The sequence below is a fragment of the Ceratosolen solmsi genome, unplaced genomic scaffold (assembly GCF_000503995.2).
Source record: "Ceratosolen solmsi marchali unplaced genomic scaffold, CerSol_1.0 scaffold10, whole genome shotgun sequence".
In the NCBI taxonomy this organism is placed as follows: Eukaryota; Metazoa; Arthropoda; class Insecta; order Hymenoptera; family Agaonidae; genus Ceratosolen; species Ceratosolen solmsi.
Window position 1 is genome coordinate 20,754,967 of NW_011948412.1, and position 23,804 is coordinate 20,778,770.

Below are 23,804 nucleotides of genomic sequence, written 5' to 3' on the forward strand. Positions count from 1 at the left end.
TTCCGCTTATATATAATAGTAATTATAATAATGGTAACTTTGAACTCCTAAGATACTAACATTTAAATAATCTTTCGGACACAGAATTTTATTAGTTGTATATTTTGTATTTTTATTTTTATATTCTAAATAAATTTCACTCTCTCACTCTCGCGCTTTCTCTCCATTTTACTATTTTTTATACATTTTCCTACTGAATTTCAATGCATGCGATATGAGAGAGAGAGAGAGAGAGAGAGAGAGAGAGAGAGACAAAGATGGAATGATCAATGGCGAAAGCAGAACAACCTGAAAAGAGTGAAAACCCAGTAAGAATAGAACGGAGAGAGAAAGGTAAAAGGAAGCTCGCGTGATTTACGTTTTGCTTATGCTCCTTCCGCACCCACGTACTCCTGCAAGTTCATATTACACGCGAGCCTGACACCTTCTCCCAGATAGTATACAACAAATAGAAAAAGCACGAGGTATATGCAAGCTGGAACTCATGTGCAAAAAAAGGAACCGTTTGTATCTTTTTCTCAGTCATTTTAGATCTGATTCGTCCGTTCCATCTCTCAACAATATAAACAAAATACAACTTCTAAAGAAAATATTATTTCATGTAAAATATTGTTTTGTTTTTATTTAAATTAACATAGGCAACAAATAAATAAAATATATGTAATTAAATACAAAAAGAAAACGATAAATATATATATAAATAAAAGTTTATTTTATTTTTTTTTATTGATTCTTTAAACATGGTTTGTCCTTTTAAAGTGTAAGGTAACAAGTTTATCTTTATCTTTAAAAAAAAAGTATATAATTCCCCATTCAAAACAATATTAATAAAAATCTCGATTAATAATTGAAATTATATTGTTTCATATAGGTATGTTTCATTATATGTTTTGTATAAATATTATTTCCATTTGTAATATTTGCCAACTCAAATTTATAAGAAGAATTAATCGTAGAGACAACGTTTATTTCTCTCGGAAAATGCTAGACCTTGAATATATGTTGATTTCCATTTTAATTTTAGCAAATATGTTTAGTGCTTTACAACTGAAAAACCTTACCCACTTAAAGTTTTGAAGCTATTGACATATCTTCTGAATGCATTTGTTTCTATGTCTAATACACATATTTCCGATTGCATACTAAAAGAATAAAAAGTATTGTTTATTGAAAAATATTGAATAATAAGTCATTTTTGTTGTTTAAGCGTATAAATTACTTAACTGTATCACAATAATATATTTATGTAAAATAACGTTAAATAAAATAATTATAAAAAAATAATTTCATTTACGTATTTCGAAATTTGTTTTTTATACATTTTTATAGTATCCATAATTGCTAGTAAGATAATACCTTGTTACTTTGATTAAAATTTGTTGTCATTTATCTTATGATTTTAATATAAAATAAAATTTTTGTATTTATAAATATTTATATTTATAAATAATTTTTGTATTTTAAATGATAAAAGACTCACAATTTATAAATCATTTTTTTTAATAATCGAAGAACATTATTATTATTATTATTATTATTATTATTATTATTATTATTATTATTATTATTATTATTAACATTATTATTATTCTTCGTCAAATTTTATAATCTTCATAAAATTTTGAAGATTTTTTTATTATTCTTCAAATATTCTTAGAATATTGATATACACATACACGTAAACACACACACACACACACACCCACACACACACACACACACACACACATTTTATTTGAATTTCCATAAAAAGAGAAGGGTTTAATGAAAAAAGAGCGATCAAGAGTGCAGAGTAGGAATAGTTGAAGCAAAAACGAGCAGGCCATTCATTGGAATGTTATTGGATTAGTTGATCGAGTATTGGGCTGGAGCATCGCCAAACTAGTTTGCAGGATACAGAAAGCGAAGACCAGAACGTAAGTTGTTGAAGAAGGACAACGAGAAATCACGCCTCATATATTTCTGACAATTAATTCTCTAATCTGAAAACCGACTATGTATCGCAATTGGAAGCAATAATTAAATCTGCTCGTGACGAAAATCAATTCCAACATTTATCCAGATTCTAATATTGCACGTAGTACGTAACCAAGATATACTAGATGATACTAGATTCAGCATTCGAAGGTATATTCGACTTTTTTTTTTCTTTCGCTTCTTATTAAGTTATATAAACTTAATATTTATTATTATATCTAAATTAATTATTAATTATTATAAAAATAACTACTAATATGACTGTATAATAATTTATATTCAAACTTTGGAAGATATTTTATTCTCTTTTTCCAAGATATATAATTTAAGTTTAGTAGAAAAATAATATTCCAAACAATGTAGAACGACTAACTTCTATCATTGGATATTGTTTAAGTGTCAAAAAATTAGTTAATCTCTAACTCTGTCATAAAAATCTATTATTGATTTTAGAAGCAAAATTATCAATTACTTATTTATTATATATCATTCTACTAATAAAATATAGATAATTAATAACATTATTTTATATTAAATTATGAATTATTGTTATTAAATCGGCGAATTTTAATGAAAATGAACAAGTGATTCGTACTAATAATGATGTTCACTACCGTTAATATAATTTGAGTGTAGTTAAAACTTTTCGATTAATTCGTTGTATTAATTTCCTTACATTAATAATGTATAGAAAAATAATAATAATAATATTGACTTTAAAATAACTCTTCCTATTTATAGAGGGAATTATAAATAATTAATATATTTTTTAAAGATTACAAAGTATTACAAGATTACAAAAAAATTAAAGTACAGTATTGGGTATTGAACTAGACGTATTTTTAATTCTCCACTTTGTTTTTCTAGATATTTGGAAGAAATGATAATATATAGATATATTTTACGAAATACAAACTAAATATTATTTATAATCACTACAATATATAACTTGTAATCATACCACACTATTGAGCAATAATAATTTTTATATTTAATATATTTTAAAATGTCCTTTCTATGCTAAAAGATAAATTTATGATCTACATTAAAGTAGATCTTTCCTTGAATTTTCCAACTTAATTATCAATAATGAAGAGAATACAGTCTTTCACGTTGGGCATTTAACTACTAGAACTACAGAAAATCAGATTTTGCAAATTCTAGTCAAACATCTGAGTATAAAATATGATACATTCTATATTTATATCAATTATTAAAAATATTCAACTACAAAATATTAATATAATGGTATAGATGTTTTATTGATATACCGAATGATCTTCAATCATATGTAAAAGAATCATAGATGAAACACTAAATAATTTTAATATAAATTTAATATACTAAATAATTTCCTTTATTAATAAATTAAATAAAAATAAAATTGTAATAAACTATTTGAAACTGCAAATTTGGTTCAAGCATCAAAATACCCTTAAAACGTGATATTGTACTCGACTAAGAAAAGTTATCGTCTTTTCTCTTCAATAACATCCGACGATCTTTTGTTTGTTCAATTTTACTCTTTCCACTTAGCTCTTTTTTAAAAAAACAAGTAGCTAGTCGAAACTCACTTGAATGTGAATAATCAGTAGTCTCCGAGTATTATTATACATCCTATTATTATACTTTTAAATTTTTACAATAACGAGTACTCATAATAATTACGCTTTACTCTTTTCCATTGGCATATTTTTTTTTAAACAAGTGTTAATTTTACCATATTATGTATAATAAATACTTTTATCTTGTGATTATTTTATAGTTCATTAAATATCTTGTATCTTTGAATTATGCTTTATATTTAATTATTATATTAATATATTACGTTATTATATAAAAATATAATGTAATATAAATTTTCTTGCTCTACATTTTTTAATAACCTTATATTTCATACATTTTCATCAACTATAGATATTATTATTCGTTTATAAATTTAGCTTTGATATTACGGAATGATAATTTTCTCTTTAATTTAGATATCAAATTTTTAACCAGTATTTTCTTAAGACAAAATTTTAAAATCATAATTCAGATATCATTAATTTTAATTATAGCTATAAAAATATAAAGATTAGTTATACAAAAATTCAGAGAAAGCTTTAATATTTCGACGGTGAATAATTTTAATAATGAATCAATACACTAAACAAAGAGAAGTTTATTCTAGAAATTCGAAATACAAATAAGCAGCATAAACATTTCTATTTACAGTACGTTTCTAAAAGAATTAGTTGGAAATTAGTAAGTAAATAAAAAGTTATACACATAATGATTATAAATTATACATATTTTATTAACATAGATAAGGATGTAATCGATCTTCTTTTATTAAGTGTTCTAAATTAAAATCTTTTTAAACTGGCGATTATATTAATATTAAAAAATATTTAAAAATCAATTCTAAATATTGAATTAACATAAATTTTATGAAGAATTAGTTGGAAATTAGTAAGTAAATAAAAAGTTATACACATAATATTGTATTCACAATTATAAAAATATATTTTAAAAAACGTAAACAAAATTATATAAAGTAAAAATATGTTTGGTTAGTAGAATAATTAACATTTAATATCAAAATTATCTTTTTGTTGATTTAAATTACTATAATCATTTGATCCCATCCATATTGTACTTTTGCCGTATATCTTTCTTCTATTTAATAAATTGACTCACAGATTCTTTTACAAAATTTCAAATAATTACGAAAAATAAATACAAAATAAATATAAAAATGTAGATTACTTGTGATGAAAATAAAGCAATAGAAAAGAGTACAAGTGCAGTTATTATGAATACTTGATGTCATTGTAAACATCTAAAAGTAGAAATAATAGTAGAGAGGCTAATAATGCTCGAATTACATTCCATTGGTTTTCGACGCTTATCTAACAATATGAGAATAAGATGATTAGCATTCATGGATTTATTGAAATAATCGGAAGATTCTATGAATAGAAAAAAATAACTATAAATTTCGTATATAAATAGTTTGAATAGACATTGAAATAATTCATTAAAAAATTTGGTCTCTAACATTTTCCCTTCGTTTCCATAATTTAGTTATTATTATAATAGTCGTAATAAACTATTATACTATTTATAATTTTTTTATATAGCTTATACGATATTATTAAGTATAAACATTATTAAATAATTTTCAATAACACAAGAACCACATTTTAATATGAATTTACATATGCACGATTATTTTCGAATGTACTATAACTCTACAATTTAAAGGAAATTTATAAAATAAATACTAATGTAACTAATAATTACAAAATTAAGCGATTCTAAAAAAAACTTGGTATAACTTGAACGATTCTCAATTATATTAGGAGGTGCATTACAATTAAAATTTTTTTTATTTCATTATAAAAGTCCCTAACCCTTTCGATAAAAAAATTAATTTTATTATTTAAAATATACTTTTTAGAAATCTAAAACTTAATTCTATATACATTCATTAGTTAATAATAGTACAATATAATGTTCCATGAAATATTCAGCTAAACTATTTTTAAATATTAATACTCCAGAACTTGTTACTGCCCTCATAAAAAAAAACTGAACACCCATCGAATTAGCTCAGAAATATTATTTAGTTTGTTCAATAAATCATTGATTTTTACTAGATAAAATAAATAACCTTGACACGACTATGAAAAATTTCAAAATTTAGTATACAGAAGCAGCTCGTAAGTTTTTTATCGCTCCATTAGGATATAGAACGACATAAGGTCTTTTGCCTTGATTATTGTTTATTCCTATAATTATAATATATAATTGATATTAAACGAATATGAATAAAGGAAAAGATATATTATATAGTACTCGGTAATTTACGGAGTATTAAATATCAATTAATTATGAAGATTATTATTTTTGAAACTAGAAAACTCAATGAATACGTATAAAATTATAATGAGAATTATTATAATTATAATATAATTTATACATCAGAAATTAATAATCAACTGATTGTTCAATGTTCTGATCTATAATTTGTAAAAAAATAAATAACATGATAATCTTGTTATTATTTTTATTTAGTACACTACTCAATTTCAAATATATGCTACAAATTTTTGTATATTGTTTAATGAGCAATTTATATTATAATATTAATGAATGAATAAATAACAACTGATTAAGATGGTTGTGAAAAATATAAATTTAAATGCCAAAATCCTAAATTTAGTTTGCTGGATTGATATAATTCAAATTAACTACAAATTCAAAAATCTACTAATTAAAAAATAAATTAATCTTAAAATGTATAACACCAATATATAACCGAAATTTAGTATCTAAATGAATATATATTTAATATATTTAAAATTTCAACTATTTTTTTTATAATTTATCTTTATGGAAAATAATGTAATTATAATTGTATTAAGGACTTTGTAATTATACGATCGTATGTGTTAGTAAATTATAAATAATTTATTACTAAATGTGATTGAAAGTAAAGGTCATTATTGAATTAATATTTATCGTGTATTCTCATAAGTTGATCGGATAATAATATTGTTCTACTATTGATATGAAAAATATTGTGATAAAAGATTTAATATAATAACGTATAAGCATTGTTTTGTGATATATAAATGGCATATAACCAATAAATTATAGCCAAAAGCAGAACAAAAATCTTTGAACCTTATCCACTTTCTTCTTAAGCTGTATGCACCCCAAGAGGGTTTTCGTATTTTCTCAGCTGCGGAATTCCGTTCCAGATCGCCTCATGATGGAATAAAAAGTATGAAAAAGAAGGGAATGAGGAAAAAGCAGAGAAAAGCAAACAGGAGTCAACTGCTAGAAATGCTTATAGTACGCCTCGGTATAACAAGTTATTGACACTATCCGATAATGGCCCTGGCACTGCTGCAGCAATTCGCAAGCGAAAAAGTGTCAGAAAATACTGTAAATACATTTGTAAAAGAGAGTACTCTGTATTAGCTTAGTAAACTATAAGACAAAAGTTACCCTAGTGTAAAATTTTATAAAGAGAACTCAAGTATGTTTCTTGTTTGTTCATAACTTATTGTTTTTTTTTTTTTGTTTTATCATTTTAATTAATGAAACGTCCTATTTGGTTTTGACGTATACTTGAATATCTTAAATGAAATTAAGGCTTCGATTAATTTACTTTCCTTAATATTTGCTATTATTCCCTCAACGAGAGAATGTTATAAATTATAATCTGAGTTAGATATTTTATGCATGGATGAAAAAATTAAAAATTCTCATGATAATTCATTTCAATAGTATATTAAATAAGGAACCCGTAACTATAAGTTTTAAATAGTTTACAAATCATGTAACCATGAGTATTACAATTATGTTAATATTTATTGACAAACCTAAACAATCAGATTGGATTATCCAATGATTGTATTGCATGTACGTTATAGTTATATTAAATTATACTAAGGCTATAATATAAAAAAGTCGAATATTATGATAAAGAAGCATACATAATTATACAAGAATATCTCATATATCTTAACCGCAAGTATATACTGAGCATCCGAAATCACTACTTTCGGAGCACAGAAATGTCAATTTCTGCTCTGAAAATATAAAAGGAAATATGTATGGTTGTATTTTATAAATATTCTTTGACCAATTCCATTAAAATACGTGAATATTTTAAAATTAATTAGTAAATATACTTGCAATCTCTATTTTCACATTTTCATGATTCCTTCATAATTAAATAAACAAAATAGGGCATGCAAATTTTATTACATTAAAAAACTAAATTACTTAACCCTTTAAAAAGCTATTAAATAACATATAAACTTAATGCAATTTTAATTTATCATATTATAAACATAATTCGTTATGCATTGAGTTTCTAGGGCGCAAGTTTTGTTATCTTATACAGCAACGCTCCATCTCAAAAGAAAAAGTATAATTTAATATCGAAAGAAAAATGTATGCAATATGCACTAGATCTGTAATTCGATAAGAAGCAGTTAATCAAATAAAAAAATTGCAAATACGTAAGGCAGAGCTGACTTATGTATATACTGATGTTGGGGGAGTATCGCTACAAAGAAACAAGAATACAGACGCATAATAACCGAGGTGCATTTGTCGCAGGTGCCGATATACAACATATTCGTCTTTTTCGCCGTGGGCTTGCGAGCAGTTGTTCCTTTCTGATTTATAAGCAAAGCGTGTATTTCTGTATAAAAAGATGTCGGCAAGGAATTCGCATAATTCGAAGATTAATAATATCTCAAAGCTATGCATTTGACATATTCGATGATCTATGCTGCGCTGCGAGATCCGTTAAGGCTGAGCTACAGTTTCCGACTTTTTGACAAACGACTGATTTTTGCGATAAATTCCCAATGTGAACGTTTGAGAAACACGGCCTCAATTTTATTGCGTGATTATTCTATTTAAATGTGGCGCTAATAATTATATAATTACCAATCAATAATTACTAGAATTATAAATAGTCGAAAATCTTACAAGATATCTGTATTAATATTGAAGTGCCAATTGATTTATAATTTACTTCGATATACATAATTTATCACTTCTTTAGATTCTCATAGTCGATCGTTTATTTTTCATTAAAAAAATATAAAATTAATTAATATTGAATTCAAATAATAATTAATTTTTTCTTTATTATACCCGTTACTTTAATATATTAATTAATAGGTATCATAATGTATTACCCATATTGCAAATTTGAACTTTCAATTAATTACAAATGAAAACAAAACATGTTATTTTTAGCGTTAAACTTTAAATACATAATTTGCAACTTAATATTAAATAAAAATGTTAAAGCACATTATAATTTGAAATTAAATCAACTATACCAATTTAAAAGAATAATAGAAATTTATTATTAATATTTGGTTAAAAGAAAGAAATATTGCATAAAATTAATACGCAGAAGTAAGACTCAGAGTATACTTATAACACTCCGCTTCTTTTAATTTAATACAATCCAACAAATGACAACATATGTATTTTCAAATTTTAATAGAATTTTTATTCACTATAGATAATCAAACGAATTCCTTATAGTTATTATTAACACAAATACTGAATATTGATTATCGTTGCATTTCAGATAAGTCTAGCCTGGCCATTTGCATTTACGAAAGTTAACTAAGCTTTTGATTCATCCCGTCTCACAGATTGGATAATTTTAAAGGTTAAAGCCCTTCCATTGATTAAAATCACCTTCATTGATAAAATAGTTAATATAAATAAACTTACGATAAGAGTGCTAAGAAAGCGTAACGGAGAGCAGACACTGGAGAAACACATAGAGTCGATGCGAAGCTATGCCATGCAAAATGCGACACACTGTACATAAGTCGTTATACATACACATAATACAACTATCTCTCGTGCTGATTTGTTTTTCTTCTTTATTTCAATAGGTACAGTATGCCTTACTTCTCCTACTGTTCCCCCTCATTCCACATTTACTCTCTATTCTTTCGCTGCTTCCATTTTAGCGTGTAGTCGTGCTGCAGCCTTACTCTCGCCGCGAGCTTTTATCTCGCATTCTACATAAGCTCCACGACGGCTAATTCACCGAAAGAAAGAAACTTCCGTCCCTCTCTACTCTCTTCGTATCCACCTTTCTTTTTCTTGCCCGCTATTGGGCCAAGTATAATTGATGCAAACAGTAGCAACAAAGCATTGTTGCACTCTCTCTATCTTGTTCGCAGCAGCATTACCAACCATATTGGCTTACTTTTAGAGCGCGAGTGTAAAAGTGAAATAGTAGTAAAAGATTGAAAAATGGAAGGAATCGAGAGAGAGAGAGAGAGAGAGAGAGAGAGATAAAGAGAGCATACGAAAAAATTTTCTACTTGGTAAGTTGTTGAATGGAATAGTCTTACATATATACATATAATTAGATAGTATCATGGATGAAGGGGGTAGTGAACCGACGAAAAGAGGGAAACGAAAGAGAGACCGAAAAAGTGAACTTCTTAAGTTGTGAAATAATTGTTGGTAAACTAATGGTGATTATTCTGTTCTTTTTGTGTATTCACATTCATTATTTCCGACAATATGTCGAGTCTTATTTCCTTGTTTAAAGTTTAAATAAACAAAACCTAGACTTCTGTGTATGACTTTATACTTAAATAAGTTTCTAGTAGCTTGATATGAAAGTTTGCTAAAAATACTTATGGCATTATCATTAATTATGAAATGCAACAAATATAAAGAAATATTAAATTTATAAATATATATATATATATATATATATATATATATATAATATTACTACCAGTTAATTATTTCAAAACTATAAATAGATTTATGATCTCTTGTGATTAAAATATTATTCGAAATTCTGGAAAACTATTTTTCCTTTATATTTGGAACAAAAACTTTGATATGATTTATGAAAACTACATTAGTTATAATAATAAATTTGTATCCTAAGACAATAAACATTAATTACAACAATAATATACGCAATAGCAGTATATTTAACATTAAGTTATATAAATAATCTTACTCGCGTGTAACGATTATTTAACGCATAAATTACTGACCAGTGCACTCTTTAATTACATTTTAAATAGTCACACTACATAATTTCATTTACGTCACTCTTTGAATATATTGCTTCCAATAGATAGTAAAAAAGAGCGTAAAAGAGAATCTAAACCCAATTATCGAAGCTATTTTCATTAAATACTGTAGAGGAGCTGTTGAAACATTAGTTACATAATTAATTGTAAGCGTTTGGATTTCATACTTAATAGCGAATGTTAGATGTATATTACAACTAAAATTTATTACACGTTTATAAATTATATATATTTGTTTTTCAGTTTTTAAATAGCAAATGAATGTACTTCAATTAGAATTCATCTATACTTTTTATCGTTATTTAAATTTTTTCAAATTTATTATTCTAAATTCTTTTGTGTGTCATTGAAATTTTTTAATTTTATCATAAATAATTATAATTATAAATACATATTGTCATTTTAAAACACAATATACCAAATATATAATTATTTATAATAAATAATAGAAACAATATCTAAGTAGCTACTTTATAATAAATATTGTAATTAATATAGTGTTTGATAAATATTATACATCTCCTTATTTCTTCAAACATTCTCAAAAAATTGCACTTCCAGATACATTAAACATAAGAAAAAACAAAAAGGATTATTTTATTAACTACGATTTTCAATCTTCATTGGTGGTTATATAATCGCATATATTTGTATACTATAATAATATATAAATAAATATTTGTATAAAAATATTTATTAATAAAATTACCAAAATTACTATACATTTTTGAAGTATTGCGTTTTAAAGAAAAATGATTACTTGATAATTACAACAAGCCATAATTTTTGTAATACTATAAATTTTGTTTAAATATTAAAGAATATATAGCAATAGGTAACATAAACTATTTTATTTTTAATAAATTTACTAAAGGTATTACCGAATATTTTTTCTAAATTAGAATCAATTTTAAATATAATAGTTTCCTGCTCAAGTATTATTTAAAAATACTTGGGAGAATTTTTTACGAGTTTTATTTAAAATAGTAAAATAATTTTATGTGTCGATAGAGGTATGGTATTGCTAATTGAATTACTTATTTTTTTATAACGGAAATTCGTCAAAAAATATATAAAATTTACGATGAAAATGAACGTTCATATTTAAGTAGTAATATTAATATTTTTGACGAATAAAAAAATATACCTACTACAAGGACGATGTAATAATTAATATTTAAATCATTTTACAATAATAGTGATTTATTTTTGTGAACGTACACTAGAAAACTGCAATATTCACACTTTTTAGTGTAAACCAAATAAAAGTATAATTATCTATATTACCGGATATAGTTCTTTTAATAATAAAACAATTTTAATTAATGAAAGAGCTTTGAGAATTAGACTGTTATCACTTAATAGTCTAATTTCCTCATTCAGATATTAATCGAGAGATGAATTTTATATTATGACTACGAACAATCTCCAATTACCGTTTGAGATGCTACTCTAGGTTAAGCTTCTATTGGCTGACTCTCTGGAGAAAAGTTAGGCAGGCCTGAGCCATCAGTACTATACAATGTGCAATGATTGTACTTTAAGCACTTCTGTTATACTATCCCAGCAGCAAATTTCTGTCCCACCAATTACATTACGTCTGAGTATGAAAAGATAATATATTTCATTAATGGCATTAAGATGTTAAGAATAAAAAGTAATTGTTTTTTTAATGATATTGTTCTTAATTTATAGGAAATTTTATATTTTTATTGAAATCACGTTGAACACAAAAAACGAAGAATATCAAAAATCTATACATAAGTATTATAAAAATTATACCCATTATATAAATTATATACCCAGGTACAAGTTTATCCAGTGTATATATACATTATTTGCGTAAATTATTACATAATTTCCCATATATTTATATCTATATTAGAACTTGAAAATTTAATATAAATTAATACCCAACCCTGAACATAAATAACATTATTCATTTCAAATTATGAAAAAATCAACTTTACAAATAAAAATGTATTATCGTAAATTTAGTAATAATTCTATTATAAATTAAACTATCAATAAACCAATCTTAATTTGTTCTTTAATTATTTATATTATGTATTATATAAATTTTATGAATAATTTGACTTTATACTGTGCATATCAATATAAACAATTTTAACTTGTTTTTTATACTACTTTTTTATAAATAGTGCTAATGATTATTGAAAATATATTAGCAGCTAATTATTTATTTGTCATATTCAATCCGCTATTTTATAATAAAACATTTTATTTCTCTATATATTGAAAAACGAAATTTTTTAATGTCAGTAATATTGTATTGTAAAGATAATTGTAAAGACATATTATAGAAAGATATAATCTTTCCTAAATACAATAATCTTTTTTTAATAAATATAAATATGTATATATTTGTAAATTCTTTAAGCACGTATTGTTTTCTTATTGTATGTCTTTATTTTAACATTCCCAAAATATCATGGGTAGAAGATAAGATAATACGAACTTATGATAATTTTTCATATTGAGAAAAATCTACAAATGTATTTTTAAAATAGAGTTTAAGAAAATTAAAAAAAAAACAGATATATTATACATTCATTAATTTCTGAAAAAATTTACATTTTATTAGCTCAACTTATGAAAACATATTTAACTATATATAACTACTAAATATTTGTAACGCTTTTAGTAATTACGTGTTATTTCCCGTATTATAAAATTCATCATTATTATATTACCTGTCAGCAAGATTTTCACTTAACCGATGTTGGTTCATATTTCTCATTGTCTAATCATGAAATTTTGCGCCACTATGATTGCCTCTAAACACGACTCGACATATGTATTATAGGAAATATATTTGTATTATAGCATTGCACATTTATTATATATTATTAATATTATTATTACCCTTTAAAAATTATACCTCAAATTATTTATTATGTTTATTTTTAACCATTCTTTACATTTTATAAAACTATAAGTTTAACACTATTTTTATTTCTAGTATTAATAGAATTTGGATTTAGTAATGAAATTTTTATTTATATGCGAACATTTTTAGCTCCATAAATATATGTAATAATGTCACAATTACATTTACTCGAGTTTTAGCCATTTCAATTTAATCTTATACAAATATAGTAGATATAAACTATAGTAGATATTTTTCAATCATCTATTGTATATTGTATTCATTGTTTTATAAGTAATTTTTTAATGCTACTCGCGATGTTTCAAAAAAATATAATGTAGTCGCACTTTAGCATTATCGTGATTCATAATACTAAACTAAATTACCGTGGTTATAAATAATGCCTATGTGACGTTTTAACATACCCTTGCAAATTGTTCACTTTCCACATGTCGATTCCTGCACTAATACAAACGCATACACATTTGACTGCGTATGTGCATATACATAACCTAAACAATATCATCACTTGTACAAAATGTATTCGCCGTTTCGGCTTGTTTTACCAAGGCCGGTTTGAAAGATACAAATTGATGCTGTCGACAACTCTGAGACCACGGATGTTGTGTGATGGCGATGAAAGGTCACAAGTGGAAGGGATAATATAATAATTCAATATAAATATGGCTGGTGTATATACTTTTTACTCTGTTATTTATCCAATTACAGGGTTTGATTAGTATTGCTATTATTAATTATTGAAATGACTCTTGTGATGGATTAATGCGTTTGCGGTGGTAAACGTACACTCATCTGATGCAACGTGTCGTTTCGAATATGAGCGCAGAATGGCGCGAAGTTTGATTCGTCGACACTTGCGCTGTTCGTGCGAGCACGTGCTTAGTTGAGGTTATGGTTTATAGTGTAGCGTGACTATGCAACTGGTATTACTAGAGATTATACTCGGGTCGCAGAAAGTGTACCTTAGTCCTGATATTGGCGTACTGCAGAGTTGTACTTTGAGAAGTAAGAAGTCGTAAGGCTCTTATGTCGCGAAGGAATTGCTACGGGTTGCGTCTGCTATGAGCGTTGACTGACGCGAAGCGCGATTTGTGTTTGTTCTTTGGCAATGGATAACACAGGAAAAGTGTCTTCGACAGCAGCGCTTACAATTTGTAGACTCGCCTCTCTCTTGGACTTAGCGACGTGGGGGTTTCTTGGTCAAGCATCGTTGCTTGGCTCGTGCGAAAGGTACTTGACAACAATGCATGCATGGGCACTTGGCGATGATTGCCCGTTGTCGCACGTGTAGGGTATTGGGTTGTAATGAATATTTTGGAAATAATTTGTACTCGATACTCTTTCAGAGTCGCCGCTTTCTTGCCAGTAAATAACAAGATCGTTTAACCGCAGCGGAGAATCACGAGCGCGTTTCACGTGCGAGAATAAGTAAAGTAACTATTTACGAATGTTTTCCAGATGTACTGACCTTCTCGAGTATCCTACGACAGTGGGTATTTTGTGGCAAGAAGAATCTTCTCGCAATCTCGAACAGATACTATACACACATATATAAGTATATACATAATTACGTTATTGAATTATAATTCCTATCAAATTCACACATACCGTAAGAGTAAGTGAATATAACGGTTTCCACGCAAGAATATCATTTATTTCGACCTTCTTAGAACTGCTCGATGAACATGATTTAATTAAATCAATTTATTTATTTATACACAATTACAATATCGGTCTGATATACTTAAGAATAAGTAAGGACTTATTATTCTAAATCTTTTGCAACTAATATTATAACTGAATGATTCCATACTTCAGTTGTTCTACAAAAATAAATTAAGAATTTTATAAGACTACGAAATAACTGCGAATGTCTCTTTACATTAAACAATTAATATATTTAATATATATACAATATAAATATGTTATTAATCTATGAATAATAGTCTAATGAAAAAAAGTTGAATATAAAATTGAATGTTTAACAATTCAATTAGTCACACAAGAAGTCATATACGCAGTCCGGCGTACCGCATGTGCGCCTAGACTGACCGCGCGTGCAGCAAGGCTGACCATCACGTGCGCCTAGGCTGATCCGCACGTGCGGACCGAGGCGAGTACTCGAGCAAAATGTTTACAAACAAAACTCGGCAAGTCCGAGCAAGTTTACGATTTGAAATATAATTTACTGCTAGCACTCACAAAAAAGGGACGCCTTCGAAACTTCTAAAAGCTTCGTTTTCTTCTTGGTTGCTTCTATTGAGGTAGAGAATTATTTTATTGTGGTGATATGAGTACTTTCTTGTATTCTAGACTGTCGGAGATTTCAGTTGAAATTCGTGCTGGCACAAGTGATACTAGTGTGTGAGATGCACTAATTAATAATAACAATCAATGAATCAGGTGTAGAATTACAATGAAATCTAAACTGACTTGATAGTAGAAAAACCGTGAGCCAGGTGTGTGGCGACTGAATGCATGTTAAAGAAACAGTGGCGCGGCACGTGGTGCGCTGCTCTTAAATATTTGCGGCATAGCTTGCGACGCCGGCAACAGTGCCGATGCCTGTTGCTATGCCGAAAACCGTTACGATATTGCTATGCGGAAATATTGTTGTATATTAGACGCTATGGTGTGGGAAGAATTCCTGGAATCGTTCCCCAAACGTTCCGCCCACCAACATCACTTTGTTGATGATGAAATTTGTGGTTCAGGAATTGGAAGTACGGAAAGCTTATGCACTGGCCTCATCATGGGGGTAGCAGCAGTTTTTAGTGTAACTACTCTCGTCAGTCCGTCACTACCGGGATGTAATTTTATTACTTCAGGAAGTGGCCACTTGCTGGGTAATGAGCGCTCATCGATAATGACTATCAAGGAACCTTTCTTCATATCATTCCGTGGGTGATGCCATTTCGATATTGATTGTTGTTGTTGTAGGTAGTCAGCTAACTAGTGTGACCAAAAGTGTTGTACACGTTGTTGGATGTATTGCCATCGAGACAGTCTAGACTTGGGAATTACAATATGTTCGATTTTAAAGGTTTAGTTTATGGCTCGAACTACCAATTCAATAGTTCAGTAAGGTTGAAAAATGTCATGTATTTAGTAAACCAATGATTATTATTTATAAATGATTATAATAATATTGCACTGTTGTGTAGAGAGAAATAATTCTATTGAAGTAATGAGGGTGTGTCCTTGCATTCTTGATTATTGTAGCTTCCATGGATATGACTGAGTATCTTGAAGTTGAGGTAATGCTGATGTTGTAAATATCAGCTGGTTTAGTCAATCAATCATCCATGTGAGGTAGCATGAGAAGATGGTAGTTGAATCAAGTACGCTTGATGTATGAATAACTATACTTGATGTGGTGTAAGATGTTTAATGGAATATGTTAAGTAATCAATTGTGTCTTGAATTATGCAAGGGGACAGTAGAAGAATCTAGTCACAGGTAAGAGTGGTTAATGGTAAGATTTTGAGCTCTTGAAGGATTTGATAATCTGTGGTTATAGTCTATTTGTCGATCTGTTGTTGTCCTTCCTTGACAATGTGCGTAAATCACAGTGACACATGTATTAGCTGTTGAGGGCCTGTACGATGTCGAAGTGTTAGTTCGAGAGAGCGTAAGTGTTCCCTATTTTTGCTAGCAGGCCTGTACGATGTCGAGGGTTAGTTCGAGAGAGCGTAAGTTTGCCCGATCGACTCTTGTGGGCCTGTACGGGGTCGAAGCGTTGGTTCGACCGAGAGAGACCGACAGAATGTAAATTGCCCGTTTTATTCTTGTGCGAGATGTGACTAGTTTATTTATTAATATAAAGGTGTACCTTGTGATCTGCAGGCAAGGTGTATTAGTTGCAGCGTAATTGATGTCCCCTTTTATAACTATTCCAGTTGGCTTCACTGTAATGTAAGCACTAAATCTGCCGATTTTACTTCATTAATGCACACGTGTATTATTAACTTTAATACTGAGCATAAGGCCACGTATTGTCTTCATAGTATACTGAAACACTGAGCGGCAGATACACTTGAGTGTACGCGAAGTGATATTATAATGAGCCTTTTGAATACGCGCACGAACCAAAGGCTTGATCGTTCCGTGGTGGCTCTGCTGAAAACACCGACGGTTCCATGGTGGTCCTGCTGAGGGCAGATCGAGACCCGTGTGCCATGGCTTCCACTGGTAGATGGTTAGATCGTTTCACTATGGTCAGTCACTGCGGTCGGGTCATGGCAAGATGTTAACTACAAGCGCAGTTGGTCGAGGGTGGTTCGGCAAGAGAGCCGGTCAGTAAGCAAGGAGCTTTTAGCAAGAGAGATTTTCAGCGAGAGGGCAAGGCGCGCCGCGTGCGTCCCTTATATAGCCACGCGGGGGCTCACTTAGCTGGCAACAAAGCATTGTCGTTGTTGCACTAATTCTTACACGAGGCGTGGAAGAAAAAATCTAGAACCTTCGAGAATTCGACGAAAGAAAAGTGGGGCGTAATACCTTTGTGTGATCTTATAGTATATTAGATTTCATGTCGAAAAACTTGCTCGAACTTGCCGAGTTTTGTTTATAAACATTCGCCCGAGTGCGCGTCCCGGTCCGATAGCGCGTGTATTTTGAAAGTTGATGTTATGCTGATGTTGTAAATATCAGTTTGTGTAGTCGCTCATGCTCATGACAGAGATGAGATGTTTGAATCAAGTATGCTTGGTAGAAGGAATGACTATACTTGATAGAGTGTAAGAAGTTTTGATGGAAATTGGTGCGTAATCGATTAAGATTTAATTATGATGGGAGCAGTTGAAAACTAGTCATACGTAAGAATCATTAGTGACATGTCTTCGAGATCTGAAGGACTTGATTGTCATGAAAATTGTTGTCTAGGTGTGACAACAATGTAATTGACGTGTTGCGTCAATTGTGTCGACTCTTGTGAGCGCCTGTACGGTGTCGAAGCGTTTGTTCAACAGAGTGTAAGTTTGCCAGTCGATTGGTCTTGTGGGGATGTAGTGCTGCGAAGAGATCCAGCACTCATTCATTTAGTGGCCTTGGCTGTCTTGGTGCCCTTGACATCCATTGTGATCTCTTTTGTATATTATTTATTAGTTATGAACTGAAGGAGAGGGAGTCGCGGATCTCCCCTATGAGATTGAACGGTTAGCGTTTCGTAAGGTAATACCACGTATTATTTTAATGTGTTGCTTTCCTCTGTATCTGGCATATCCGATGTTTGCAGGTTCGCCGCTGTTTGAATGTGCGTGATGAGCCGTCGCTATGCGTGATGAGCCACCGCTGTGCTACAATGTCTGGCAGACATAATGTTTACAGGTCCGGCTTTCCACTATCTCTTTACCTTTTTTTATATTAATGAATAAGCTAGGCACACCTGCTACAAGAATAAATCGGGCAATTTCACATTCCTTCGGTCGAACCAACGCTTCGACCTCGCACAGGCCCACAACAGTCGACAGGTGATAGAGCACGCTCTCTCGAACAAACTCTTCGTCATCGTGCATTCCCTGAAACAGTCGACACAATTGACGCAACAAGTCAAGCATATTGTCTAGGCCAGACAGCAGTATATCCCTTTTAGCTGTACCATTCATCACTCATGGGAGATACGTCGATGACATCTTTGGAGGTGCGGACTCGCCACAACATCTAACTGAAACCGCGCTATAACTGCAGAACCTGTGCATGGCAGGCGGTTTCCCATTGGCAAAATGACATTCAACTCATAACAATGTCTTCACCGCAATCAAAGCAGAAACGAAACATGAATCAACAATTACCTTTAATGATTGCACACCTAAAATTATCGATTTATATATTATAAATATATTATATTATATTATATTTATAATTATAGCGGATTACCACTATTGATCGGATCCACTATTTGATCCATGAGGTTTTGTCTCACCGCTGGTGATAATGGCAAAGATGATACTACAAGAATTATGGCTATAAACACTCAAATGGGACGATCCACTACCAAATTTCAAGCCAGAGGTGCACCATTAGACAGGATCTTTCAGAGTTGAACAAAATCAAAATACCTCGATGGTTTAACTTAGAGAGCACAGCAACAGTGGAATTGCATGGCTTCTCTAATGCCTCTCAATTGGAAATGTTAGCAGTCATATATCTTGTTTTCCACAACCCATCGAACCAAGTTGTCTTCGTATGCTACAAGACTATAGTAGCCCTATTAAAACGGCTAACAATTCCCAGGTTGGAGCTGCAGAGGCCTTGCTGCTGTCACAACTCATGCTGTATGTCAAGAATACACTGAACATGGATAAAGTCTAACGCATCACGTTAGAAAGACTATATGAGGAACCGGATCACTCAAATTCAAGAGATCACTTCAGACGCTCAATGGAATTCTATTCCCGGAACATCGAATCCTGCAGACTGTACATTCCGAGGATTGTCGACCCTTCAGCTCCAAGATCATGCACTATGGTGGACAGGACCACCATGGCTGCATTCACCAGATGCATGGCCAAAACAGCCGTCGCAGAGTGACAAACAATTGTGAAGCAGAAGCCCGTCCTGACATCTCTTTTGCAGCAACGGTCCACAAAACTCACTATCACTGGTATATCATCTAAAAATCTGAAGAGAAAGCATGAATCATCTCCAATCAACTAGATAACCGAAACAGATTTAGAAAATTCAAGGATATTTTCGATAAAAACAACTGAAGCTGCCTGTTTTTCTCACGAACCCAAGATTCTTGAGAACAAAACGAGCCTACCGCATACTCATGTATTCCATCGCCTGACCGCGTACATTGACTCCCAAGGAATTATCCGAGTTGAAAGAAGGACATATGAGATCATCCTTGGCATACGACCAAAAGCACCCGGTAATTCTGCCACGACAATAACAATTGTCAAATCTTATAATAGCTCGTGCCCATCTCAAAATATTACACGGAAGCACCCAAATCACGTTGGCATACATACACCAACAATATTGGATTCTTGGCGGACGATCTTCAATAAAATATCGCACTCTTCCATCCACGACAGAGGGGAATCCGTGCTAAAAGAAATAATGGGCCAATTACCGTTGTGTCGAGAAACACCATCAAGACCGTTCTCAAACACTGATGTTGACTATGCTGGCCCTTTAACTATAAAAACCTGGAAGGGCAGAGCTGCAAAATCCAAAATGCATGGATTTGTATTTTTGTACGTTTTGCCACACCATCCGCTGTTCATCTTAAAGTAGTCAGGGTCTAAACAACAGAAAGATTCATCGCGGCTTATCGGAGATTCTTCTCTCGCAAAGGCATCCCCCAAGCATTGTGCCGAGATTGTGGTACAATATTTGTCGGGGCGGACAAATTGCTGAAAAAAAATTCTCACAAGGCTCAGACGGACTTCATCGAGTTGCAACAATACTCTCGCAAGACAACGCGCAATGGGAATTCAATCCACCCGTTGCACCTACCATGGGAGGAAAATGGGAGCAGTGTCAAAGTCTACGAGATTTCATATAAACATAATCTAATTTTTATATGTTTCAGTCCTCTTCTATTCGACAATATAAATTATATTATACTTATTTATATTATCTTTAAGCATAATAATTATTAGGATAAAAAAATTAATATTCCAGCTGAAGAGAACCATTAATAATTCAAAGCTTCTGATGCAATTCACATTAATACTTAATAATTATATTGGTATAAATGGCAAATTATAATTAAACACATCTAGAGTTAAAGCATACATCATAAAGTTACTTTATGTTTTAATATTGTTTAAACGTCAATATAATTTTATGACGTATTGGTTTGTTTCCATAACTTTGGGAAACAATAGTATATAATTTCGAAAATATATGAAACTGTATCTATTGCCCTTGAATAGTATTGATCGTCGGTTATTTGCAGTCTTCTGGTTCTTTTCCTAAAATAATTTTTAAATCCATTTCAAAGTATTGCTGTCACTAAAAGTTATCATCAATTGTACATTGTCTTATAAAAATCATTTCAAACAGAAAAATTTTCGAATTAAGATGCAAATAGCGAATAAGCTTAACTACAATAACAACAATAACAACATTTTTACTTGTTCCCTCAGCTGATTAAATGATTTTTTTCTTCAAGATTTTAAATTTTATTAATAGTGGCTTTAATCCAAAAAGTAAAATCCAATTCATAAAAAATTTTGTTCTACTTGAATACAATGTAATTAAATTTTCTCTTTTAGATATTAATATATTTACATTTATTACCTTGATTGATTAAATTAACATTAAATATAAAATAATCATTCTATTAAATAATAAGATTCAAAATTTCTTAAACGTGGTACAATATAAAAAAGGAAGTATTAAAATTTTTGTTTAACTATTGTTAGTTATAAATAATGTTTTTGGTAATTTTTATATTTTTAAAAATTCATAATAAATTAAATAATACATGTTTTTAATAATACATTCATAAAGACAAGTGAGAACTTATTATACTAATGCAACGTGACTAAGAATATTTAAAACTTATAATTATCACATTACGTAGAGAAACCTGACCAGAATTTTCAGAAGCTAATGAACAATTATTTTACAAAATCATTCTATCGTATTATATAAGATATTGAGAAGCTTAAGTTTGCTTAGTGTGCTTTCAAGATATAATATACTATTGAGTACTACTATACATTTTTACGTATTTGTCATATTATCTAAAATTTCATTTGTATCGAATTCATAATGAAATTATTTTTCGTGACACTCATAATTTATGCCGTAGTAAATCTAGGGACAGTAAGTAATTTAGTCATTTATAATATTATTATTAACATTACTAGAAAATGTATTTGGTTGTGTAAATTAATTAATATGGGACTTGTTCACATTAGTACTCTGCTGGTCAAGGTAATCCACGACTTATAGTAACTAGAATAAGCGATTCAAATGATGATATCGTTAGACTTATTAAAGAATTAGGTGATTCGCGTGAATTAGTTAATAATAAAATTAAGGCCATGGACTTTGGAATATTCAGTAATACACAAGTAATTAATCTTCAAGTAAGCATCAAACACAAAATTTGTATTGGTATAATATAAATAAGATTAATAATACGTTTATATGATTAAAAATGAATTAATAATTAATAATTAACTTTCATTGACCTTAATGAAATATTATCTATTATAATGTAATATTTATATTCAATATTTATTTAAGAAAGAACTTGACGACCGACGTTTGAAAAGGACTATCAATGATTGCGTCTCTTTATTTAATAATACAATTAATAAATTGAACACGGAATTAATTGCCTCTTCAGAGAAGGATGCCGATAAAAGATTTACGTACATGATAAATGAAGCAAATGGCTTTTTGGGAGTGAGATTAATATTAAAAATCATATAATAAACTTTTATGCGCTTTGAATATAATAATAATATGAAAATATCGATATAAAATATATTTTAAATTTTAGGAATTAAAGATTATGCTTGCAAATGTAGAAGGTGAAAAATTAGACCATGAAGTAGAAGCTTGTAAAGTTAATCCAACTGGCTGCTTAATTGCTAAGTATTCCACTCGCATAACTGAAATTAATGCTGTTAGCAGAAATGACCGATGGCTAATACAAAGTATGCCTTTTGATATATATGTAGCAGTGATACGACCATTATTGAATAAACAAATTACGACGGAAATTTTTAATCCTGTAAGTGAATGTATCAAGCGTCGATTGGACCACGATTAGTATATTAAAATAAAATTGTCATATACCTCAATTTAATCATAAATATAACTATGAGATAATCACTGACATACCCTATAATTATTTCGCCCATATCAATATATTATTTTATTATTTATGCATAAAATATAATATAACAGAAAATAATTTTCGGTAATACGAATGAATATAATGATATATGAAATATTGGCATGAATTGTAAAAAATATGTTTGCTTATTTATGGTTGTTATGTAAATAATTTTTTTTTCCTTAACATTTTGAATAATTAAATATAAAGAATTATGATATTATTAATACGATAAATGAAAGATAGAATTTGTTAGGAATTATATTAACATTAAATTATTACTCTCAATTGAATATCCCATCAACTAAACCTGCAAGTTTTTGTATTGAGCCAACGTTTTTTTCATAATTATTTGGCAAAGAATGAAATCAACTTTGATACAATTTCCAATATTAAACATTTTTTTACATTCTTATATTAAGCACATTGAAAAATATGCCATTAATAACATTTCTACTCGATTTAATAGCTAACATTATTTAAATGGATAATTTCAGATGAAATG

General features: G+C 29.2%; 1 protein-coding gene across 1 annotated transcript; it reads left to right on the plus strand.

Moving 5' to 3' along the window:
• Positions 1-22,199: 22,199 nt before the first annotated feature.
• On the plus strand, positions 22,200-23,233 carry LOC105365879 (uncharacterized). Its single transcript, XM_011504147.1, has 4 exons — positions 22,200-22,275; positions 22,371-22,541; positions 22,702-22,863; positions 22,961-23,233. Exons 1-4 carry the CDS (start codon positions 22,222-22,224, stop codon positions 23,231-23,233), a joined length of 660 nt encoding a protein of 219 aa, XP_011502449.1. The 5' UTR covers positions 22,200-22,221.
• The last annotated feature ends 571 nt before the right edge of the window (positions 23,234-23,804 follow it).

Bases quoted from the DNA above. Each gene is read 5' to 3' on its own strand.
- LOC105365879 (XM_011504147.1), top strand. From the start codon at position 22,222: ATGAAATTATTTTTCGTGACACTCATAATTTATGCCGTAGTAAATCTA. The intron at 22,542-22,701 runs GTAAGCATCAAA...TATTTATTTAAG, and splicing joins CACAAGTAATTAATCTTCAA to AAAGAACTTGACGACCGACG. The intron at 22,864-22,960 runs GTGAGATTAATA...TTTAAATTTTAG, and splicing joins AAGCAAATGGCTTTTTGGGA to GAATTAAAGATTATGCTTGC.